The sequence below is a fragment of the Muscardinus avellanarius genome, assembly GCF_963383645.1.
Source record: "Muscardinus avellanarius genome assembly, chromosome: 6".
NCBI lineage: Eukaryota > Metazoa > Chordata > Mammalia > Rodentia > Gliridae > Muscardinus > Muscardinus avellanarius.
In genome coordinates, this window is record NC_137791.1 from 56,088,884 (window position 1) to 56,099,531 (window position 10,648).

Genomic DNA, 10,648 nt, shown 5'->3' on the forward strand with positions numbered 1-10,648 from the left:
TTTTGCCTTTGCCATTGAAATCATATCCAAGAAATCACTGCCAATTTCAATATTGTGAGGTTTTATGACCCAGATTTTATTCTAAAAGTTTATAGTATTAAGATTTATATTTAGATCTATTATCTATTTTGAGTTAATATTTGTATATGTGTTAGGTAAGGGTCCAATTTTATTATTTTTCATGTAATTATTATTTTTCAACAATATTTAGTCAAAAGATTATTATTTCCTCTACCAAATGTTCGTGGAAACCTTGTCAAAAATATCTTGACAATATATGGAAGAATTTATGTCTAAGCTCTTATTTAACTCCAATAGTTTATATATCTACCTTTAGAACAGTACTACACTGTTTCAAATATTGTAGCTTTATATGGTTTGAAATCAGAAAATATACATCTTCTAGCTTTGTTCTTCTTCAAGATTGTTTTGGGTATCTAGAGTCCATATTCCATAACAGGATAGATATTTTCTGAAAAATAAATAAATAAATGTATGATAGCTTCACCTAAAAAAAAAAGAAAAGAAAAGAAAAAAATATTCTCTGGTAAGAAAGAAAGCATAAAGAAATATTGAAATGTTATCTTTTAGTCATGAAAAGCTTGGTATCAGACAAATGAAACTGTTATGTGAGATTATCATAGTTAATATTGGATAAATTGCTATAAAACTAGATGTCAACCACTAAGCCAAGCATGGGAAGGAGGGTTGGGGAGGGAACCGGGTGGGGATCGGGTAGGGGCTAACTGGGCGATATATGCATGTATGTCTACAAAAGTATTTTCTTTGTACCATTATGATGTATCAATACATTGCACCAATAAAAAAATATAAAAATATATTTAAAAAAAGAAATTTAATATTAAGTACCTGTTCTTCACTTTATCTTTATTAATTACACTTTTGTTTATTTTCACATTTTTGAGCTTTAAAGCCAGGGCCTCATGTAGGAAGCCAACCACTGAGCTGTATTTCCAGCCCTAATTCCATCTTCAAAAATAAGAAAACTGAAGCTTAGAAAGCTTACATGCTAGAGTCTCCATAGTCTGGACCTTATCAACTCAATGTTGATGAATCAAGTTTAGAGGATTCGAATTAGCACGCACAACATGCATAATCTTGACATGATTCTTTAGTGATTGCAAAACACATTTCCTTATGTGTAATAATCAAAGAGGTGTAATCAACTGTTTATCTAACCTAGTATCTAACTTTTGATCTCAAAGCAGGACATTCTAATGGTTGTATATTTTTGTCCATAGCTGGACACAGAAAATGCTGATATAACATGACTAGACTACAACTGGTTCCTAACTTAAGTAACTTTTCTAGTGAAGAGACCCTAGGAGATATTTTATTCTCCACCTGCATTGACAGAATATTCAGTGCCATGGTCTCTGTTCAACTTGGTTTATTTCTCCACTCTACTTTATTACTTTGCCATAGTAAACTTCTATAGATGAATCAACCATGTTCTCCAGGATTGCTGTATTAAAATATGGAAAGGATGGACAGCATTTATAAACATTAATGACTGCCTTGATTTTATTGATAAGGCAAAATTTAGCAAAAGAGTAAAAAAGATGGAATGTTAGTTCACAACTATATACTATTAACTTTCTCATAACATTTTCTTACACTTTTCCAAATGCAAAAGAATGTATAACTTATTTAAGAAATATATTTTGGTGAAGAGCCGGGCATGGTGGCACACGCTTGTAATCCCAGTATTCGGGAGGCTGAGACTGGAGGATCACAGTTTGTGGGTTTGTGGACGGCCTCAGGTACTTAGTGAGGCCTCTGCAACTTAGTGAGACCCTGTCTCAAAATAAAGAATAAAAAATAGGGCAGGGGTTGTAGCTCTGAGGTCGAATGCCCCTGGTTTCCATCCCCAGACCCGTAAAAAAAAAAAAAAAAAAAAAAAAAACTATATTATGTTGAGTTTGTTATGAATATAAATTATTTACTCAAGATGTATATTCATGAATTCTGGCTCCATTACTAATTAGATATATGAACTTAAGTAAGTGACTTTTAAGTGACTTACCTAATTCTAGCATCAATTTTTTCATCTATAGCATAGAGAAAATAATATTGCTTATCTCATGGAAATGTGGCAATTAAATTGGTTAAAATATATTAAATAATCTAAGGCTGTGCTTGCAACATACAGAATATCAATATGCGTTAGCTAAATAATAATAGCAGTGCTATTATCAGTGCAGATCAGCTTTCTCATCAGATACCACTGATTAGTCAAGGCTACAAAATGGCTAGCAGTGGGGCAGGGCATGATAGCACATGCCTATAATCCCGGAATTTGAGAGACTGAAACAGGAGTATCACAGGTTGGAGCCCAGCCTCACCAATAAGGTCTCTCAGCAATTTGGTGAGACCTTGTTTCAAAATTAAAATAAGTAAAATTAAATAAAAAAGGGCTGGGGGTGAAACTTAGAAACTCAGAGATAGAATTGGCCTCTAGGTTCAAACTCTAGTACCAAAAAAAAAAAAAAAAAAAGACTACTAAGAAACTCAAACTCTCAGTCCTATAGTTCCATGGAATTGAATTCTGCCCAAAATATGAATGACCTTTGAATGGATCTTACTTCAGTTGGACCTGAAATGAGACGAATCCCTAACCAACACTTTGGATGAAGTAGCATGGCATCCTTAAAATGGAGCTTAGCTTAGCCAAATATGGACTTGTGACATAGAAAACTAGAGAAAAGTATGTAATCTTTTACACAACTAAGTTAATTTCATAGCAATAAATGGCTTATTGTGGGCAGTGTAGAAATTGAGGTAATTATAAGATTTCTAGTTTGAATCTATAACTTTGCTAAAGTTGAGACAGTATTTGCTATATTGAAGTCAATGGTCTGGGGATTAAACATGGATCACTTGAGTCGGCAGTAGTGGTGATATTTTATGGAACAATTTTACCAAGTTAACAGATCATAAACTTCACCCAGCCCTCCATAGTAAAACAGAGTTCAAGAACTGACAAAAAATATTGATGACTTTACAAAATGTGGGCTTTTTTCACTGAGAGAAAAAAAGGCAAATAAATGTGTAGCCTGAAGAGAAGGTAGAGGTGTAGGACCTAATTTTATGGTGAGGTAAGTAAAGGAAAGTATATTATTTCATGAGAAATTAAGAAAGAAAAAAATAATTTGACTGCATTTTTTGTGTTGTAGTCATAAGTCTTAAAGAGGTACAGGCTGGTAGAGGCGTACATGTACATATCACTCATTTAGCCCTTCCCCAATTCTCACCCCATTCCCTCCTTCCTCCCTCCTCATAGCTGATGGAGGACATGGAAGAAGCCTGAGGAACGAAAGGTTCTGAAAAAGTTGAATTCTCCAAAGGTTGAATTCTCCAAAGGTTGAATTCTCCAAAACTCTAGGCGTGACCATTGTCTTTCCGGAATTTGCCCCCCCAGTACCCACCTGCAAGGTCAGAAAGATGACCTTGAGAGTTCTTAATCTCAAGGTCTGGGGCTGATCTTAATCACAAGACCTTTGATGTCACAGGTCTTCCTTTTGTCTTGTTTATGATTGGTGATTTACTTGTCTTTCACTTAATGCCTCACTAGTGTTCTTTGGTGTTTACACTTTTCTACTAGGAATTTCACTGGTGTAGGACATAAACTCTTGATTTTTAGGAATAAATGTGGTCAGTTGTTTATCAGGCGATTATCCGTGCGTTCATTTCAGGGTAGTTGCCCATCAGGCAATTACATTTCAGTACGGCTACTCATCAGGTAGCTGTTGCTTTCATTTCAGGACAGTTGGTCATCAGCCAACTGTCCAGTGTTCAGGGCAGCTGCCCATCAGGTAGCTGTTCGATTTCCCATCTCAGGTCTCTTCCTCCCAAGTCCCAGAGAAGAATCTCTACAATAGCCTCACAATTCTCAGTTGCCAAACTATGGAACCAGCCAAGATGTTCATCAACAAATTCATGAATTATAAAACTATGGAATATGTACACAATGGAATTTTATTCAGCCATAAAGAAGAAAAAATGGAGAACATTACACTAAGTAGATTACTCAGTCAAAAAAATAAAAAATTCAGGTGCTCTTATTAATATGTGGAAGTTAGGGAGAAAAGGTCATGGGAGAAACTCTAGATGAAGAAGGAAAAACCATAGATGAGCAAATAATGTCACCTAACTTAGAGGGATGGAAGGGGGGAAGAGGGAAAATGATTGTATTTTTAAATGAAGAGGAAGAAATCTATGTAAAGGCATAGATTTGGAACAAAGAAAAGTATGAGGGAGATAACATCCCACATATAAAAAATGGGGTTAAAGGAATATTCCAATCAAATAGGTATGAGAGAAACTAAATAAGGTATTGAGGAAATTCAATATAAAGCGTTAAATATAGGGTTTACTATATAGTAAACATTTCAAAATTACTACTACTTATGATCACTAAAGATATTCCAAAACAGAATTAGTGAAATAAAACTCATAAGTGGCACATACACACACACATACAAAAAGATACAGTTCTTTTAACTCATTCAATGAGTATAGCACTAACTTAATATAAAAGAGCATTACAGAAATAAAATATACAAACCAATATATCAAATTCTCAATAAAATACTACAAATCAAACCGAACAATGTATAAAAAGAACTACAAGCCATAATTACAAGCCATAATGAAGTGACACTTATGTAAGTCTAGTTCAACATTCAAAACTCAATTATTACAATTTATAACATCAATAAGCAAAAGAAGAAAATCACTGGAACATATCAATTGATGCAGAAAAATAATTTGATAAAATAGAACAACTATTCATGATAAATAAATAGACTAAAACTATTGGTAAAATGAAATAGAGAATTACTTCAACTTAAGAACAAGAACTCTATAACTTACTTAATAGTGAGAAACTTTGAAGCTTTTTTATCAAGCAAAGGAAAAAGACAATGTCTCTATTGTTTTTCAACATTTTGCTGGAAGTCTGGCTACCACAATAAAAGGAATGAAAATGAAAGGTATACACAAGAAGAATAAGAAAGAAATTTTTGTTTGAAGATTATACTTTTGTCTTATTGAATATCTGAAAAAATGATGAAAATGAAAATAAAACAATAAAAGCTTCTGCAACTAATAAGTTCTTATATCAAATTTGCAGAAATAAAACTGATTTAGAAAAGCCAATTACTTTTTTTGTATAAAAACAATAAATATGTGAAATTTAAAATTAAAAACAGTACATTTATATTAATTCCAACAAAAATTAGATATGTATAAAACTAGCAATATATGTGCAAGATCTACATGTGTGGAAACCCACAAAACTGAAGAAAGATATCATCAAAGATATTTTTTTGTGTGTGTGTTTTTGGGAATTGAACCCAGGGACATTCTTCCTCTGAGCTACAACCCTATCCCAAGATTTTATTCTTTATTTTGAAACAGGGTCTCACTAAGCTGCAGAGTGCTTCACTAAGTACCAGAGGCTGTCTGCAAATCCGGATCCTCCTGTTTGAGTCTCTCAAGTACTGGAATTACAAGCATGATCCAACATACCTGGCTTAGCAAAGATTTTTTTAATAAGGAGATATTATTCTATGTTCATGGATAATAAGAGTTAATTACATTAAAATGTCTATTTTTCAACCTTGATCTATCGATTCAGTGAAATCCCATAAAAAAAATATCAGAAAGTTACTTATGCAAATCAAAATCTGATTTTAAAGTTTATGTGGATAGAAAAGAGAACCAGAATGGTCAACCAAATATTGAAGGGTAATAACAAAGTTAGAGAAATTATACTACTAGTGACAGTAATCAAGACAGCATGGTACTGGCAGAATAATAAACAAATAAAACACTAGATAAGAATAGAGATCCCAGAAATAGGTTAACACTGATTAACTGATTACTCATAAAAAAGAAAGGGCAATATAATGGACCAAAGATAGTCTTTATAATAAATGCTGTTGGAATAGATAGATATCACTGGCAACAAAATTAATCCAGACATAGACCTTATACCCTTCACAAAACTAGCTCAAAATATTCCTGTAATCACAGTACTTAAGAGGTTGAGACAGGAGGATTGCAGGTTCATGTTCAGCCCTAGCAACTTATCAAGGTGTTCTGCAACTTAGTAAGACTCTGTTTTAAAAATAAAAGAAATAGCCGGGCATGGTGGCACACCCTTGTAATCCCCACGCTTGGGAGGCAGAGACAGGAGGATAATTCAGGTTCGAAGACAGCCTGGCTGGCTTAAGAGACCCAGTTTTCAAATAGAAATATTAAAAAAATAGGTGTCTGGGAGTGTAGCTCAGAGGTAGAAGGGTTTCCAGGAATCACAGTACCACCAAAAAAATTAATAAATAAAATAAAATGAAATTGGGCTGGGGGTGTATCTAATGAAGTAGAAGACCCCTGGGTTCAATTACAGGATATAACAAAACAAAACATAAAAATAAAGGCAAGTAAATAAAATAAATTATAGACATTAATTTAAAAAACTATATATATATATATATATATATATATATGGAGAAAGAGAGAGACAGAGAGGCAGAGAGACAGAGAGACAGAGAGATTATTGATATCTATATGTATTTTTTAGAAGTAACACCAAAGGAATCATCTATGTGAGCCAAAATTCAGAAGCTGGACTTCATTTCATTACAAACTTTTTTTATTTATAAAATACAATGTTAAGAGAATAAAAAAAGAATCACAGACTGAAAAAAAATTCAAAAGACATCTGATAAAGGACCACTTTCCAAAGTACAAAGAACATTTTTTTCCTAAAATTTTTAAAATTTAATTAATTTATGTATTTATTTTTATTTTTTATTGGTGCATTGTAGTCATATATCTTAATGGGATAAAGACTTGTGTAGTCATACATGCACACAATGCACACATCACCCCATTAGCCCTTACCCAATCTCAACCCTATTCCCTCCCCATCCCTCCTTCCCATGCTTGGCTTAGTGAATGACTTCAATATGTTTTCTCTTAAGCATATGATATACTTTAACAAAGAACTCTTAGGAGTCAAAAGGAAAATAACCCAGTTACAAAATGAGTCAAATACCTACCCAGACATCTCACAAAAGGAGATATACAGATGTCAAAGACACAAATGAGAAGATATTCCACATCATGTGTCATTATAGAAATGCAAATTAAAGTGAAAATTAAACACCACTACACACTTATTAGAAGGGCCAAAACTGAAATGCTACTAACACTAAATGCTGGCAGAGATGTGTAGCACCAGGAATTCTCAATCATTTATAATACAATACAAATGGTATAGCCACATTTGAAGACAGTTTGGCAATTTCTTGTAAAACTAGATATTTTCTTACCTACAGTAACAATCACTCTTTTTAGTATATAATAAAATAAGTTGAAAGCGAATTTTTATAGCCACTTTACTCATTATTGCCAAAACTTGGAAGTAATTAAGATGCCTTCAATAGTTGAACACATAAACTGAGTTACATCTAGATAATGGAATGTTGTTCAACATTTAAAAAAAGATCTTTCAATCCATGAAAGGAGCCAATCTGTAAACCCTATGTATTTTATGATTTCTTTCAACTATATGACTTTCTGGAAACACAAAACTATGATCAAATTAGTAGTTGTCAGGTGTTAGAGAAAAGGGAGTGATGAATAGATAGAGCAAAGCGGATTCCGAATTCAGAAAAAAACACTGACACTAAAATGATAAATACATGTTACTATAAATTTGTACTGTAGAAGGATCAAACCAAAGGATAGAATTTAAAATGAAATATGAACTTTGGGTGATAATGAGGTGCTAAATAGATAGGTTCTTCAGTTGTAACGATGTGGCACTCTGGTGCCTTATGCTGATGTTGGGGGGCAGAAGCATCGTGTGGCAGAAAGAGCATGAGAAATCTCTCTACCTCTGCTTAATTTTGCCATGAACCTAAAAATGATCTAAACAATAAAGCTTACTTTAAAAAATAAAGGTATTAAGATTGATATTTTTCCATGAAAAGACAGAAGTGCAAGATGATTGGAGGACCCATAGCTGGTGTCATTACAGGTAACTTGAACATAAGATAATCTGAGAAGGTTTTCTGCAGTTGAGGCCCTGTGAGCACATAGTCATGAAGGCGTAAACTGGCGGCCAAATGCTAAGAGTAAGGGCTTGGTCACTGTGTTTTATATCTCATTCTTCCACTGTAAAGCAAGCATTTTGTGTTTCCCCTTAAATAACTCTAGTATCTTTGTTGTTTTGTTTTGCTTTGTTTTAGGGGAGAGAACTTTAAACAATCAGCTTCTTTGAGTACCTTGATCAATTTAGCTTAGGATAAGTTCAATATTATTTTGAAACATACTAACATTTACCCTAAATTCAGGAATGAGCTACGCTGTTTATCATTTCTGAGAAATTGCTCTTAGCCACAAAAGTGAAGAATATAAACCGCCCTGTCTTAAATCCTGAATCTTCGGCTGAGTTAGCAACCTTCCGCACACATCTTGGCTGAGTGTTAATCTCATATTGAACCCGAGGTTGGTTAATGTGCTTTGCTCATCATGTTACCTTCACACTCGGCTCCAATTTACAAATCTCACCAGTGGAGGCAATTTTGCTATCTTTTCACAAGATGACAGAATTCTTGGTTCAATGATGAAGTGTGAAAACTTGCCACTAAGATAATAAATGTGATACGTGATCTTAATGGCTTTTTAAAATTTTCTACTGTAGTTTTGGAGTTGTTGAAATGCTTTTGAAGGAAATGAACAGTTTTCTACATTCCCCAAATTCACAAGTAACATTTACAAAAGGAAAATCAAGGAACACAACTAGATTAGATTTGTGTTTACTTATTAATATGTACATCATCACAATTGCCGTATTCACTGTATCAGGATAATTATAGAGTACGTAAATATAGCATGCCATCCAATGAATATAGACTGGGTAAGTATGTAAGTACTACAAAAGCATTAAAATTATATTGCCAATTATATCAAATCCTTATTTTTATTACCACATACATGCATAGAATTTTTTCTTAAAATATATAGAGCAGAAAATTGTATTTATGCTATTACTAAAAATCGATACTCAAAGAATCCAAGTCTATAAAATGGTCTATTTATTAATTTTATTAAAAAGATGATCTCTGGGTGTGGTGGTGCACCCTTGTAATCTCCACGTTTGAGAGGCAGAGACAGAAAGATCACGCAGGTTCGAAGCCAGCCACGCTAGCTTAAGAGACCCAGTTTCCAAATAAAAATATAAAAAATAGGCATCTGGGAGTGTAGCCCAGAGGTAGAAGGGTTTCCAGGAACCCCCGTACCACACACACAAAAAAAGATGAGGGGAGGGTATTGAGATATTAGTCAAAGGATATCAAATTTTAGTTAGGAGGAATAAGTTCAAGAGATCTATTTTACAATACAGCAACCAGAGTTAATAACAATTAATTCTCAAAAAACTCTAAGAGAATGGATTTTAAAAATTCTCACCACAAAAAATTGATTAAGAATGTGAGGTAGCATGTATATTATTTGCTCAAAATAAGCATCCCTCACTGAATTTGTATATCAGAATGACATGTTATACTTTAAAAATATATTTTTGGTCAATTAAAATGATTTTTCTTTTAAAAAAGAGGAGAAAATGTTTATTTTGAAAGTATGTGGATGAGATAAATAGAGGTCGATTTATCATAAACCTAAGAAAACCTAAACTTCAGGTCCCCTCAATTACCTAGGTCTTTGATAGTCGTGCTTATAGAATATAGAAAATTCAAGGTGGGGAACAGAGGTGAAGTTCCAATCAGAATACCTTTTTTAATAAAAAACATTCCTGATTAATTACCTATAAAAGATTTGCAGAAAAAAGAAATCAAAATCTATTAGCCTTCAATCATTTGTTGTAATTTCTTTTTAAAGAATTCTATAGAAGCAGCGCGGGACGTCTCCAGGCCACCGGCGCATTCCCCGAGGCTAGGCAGCGCCGGGAGTTAGAGCATTCGCAGCTTTTGCATAGTCTAAAATTGGAGTTGGGTTAAACCCTGGACCCCCTCAAAGAGGACCCATTTGTGTTCTTTTTTTATTTTTTTATTTCCAAAATGGCAGCCTCCAGCCACGCACAAATGTTAGATCTGTACCGAGCGATCCTGAGACTGAGCAAGCATTTCAGCGCCTACGATTACAGAACATATGCTGTCAGGAGGATAAGAGATGCCTTCAGAGAAAATAAAAATGTAAAAGATCCTGTAAAAATTCAAAACCTAGTGAATAAAAACAAAAGAGACCTTGAAATAATTCGTGGACAGGTTCATATTGACCAACTCTCTTCAACTGACAAGCTTGTCATTGTGAATCAAGAGGAGCCAGGACCGAGGGAGCCGGGGACCAGCCACCAGCAAGCCGTGGACCACCTTTAGCATCTATTCTGTTTGCCCACCAGAGGCCCCCAACATCTCAAAATAGCCTCTTGTTCTGCTGCCTTGTAGGAGCTGATAAACTGAGTCACATTTCTTTTTCATTGCAGCCTTAGAGAAAAGCAGTGGCTGTTTCTCGTTAGTCCAAGAATTAGAATGAGGAGCCGGAGGCCACTTAAAATAATGCTCTGCATTATTGTGTCTCCCCTCCACCACACCAC

General features: G+C 34.0%; 1 protein-coding gene across 1 annotated transcript; it reads left to right on the forward strand.

Annotated features, from left to right (window-relative positions):
- Positions 1-10,112: 10,112 nt before the first annotated feature.
- On the forward strand, positions 10,113-10,430 carry LOC308264052 (LYR motif-containing protein 4-like; the record flags this gene model as incomplete). The annotated part of the gene is made up of 1 exon (XM_080697197.1): positions 10,113-10,430. One exon carries the CDS (start codon positions 10,113-10,115, stop codon positions 10,428-10,430), a length of 318 nt encoding a protein of 105 aa, XP_080553323.1.
- Between the last annotated feature and the right edge of the window lie 218 nt (positions 10,431-10,648).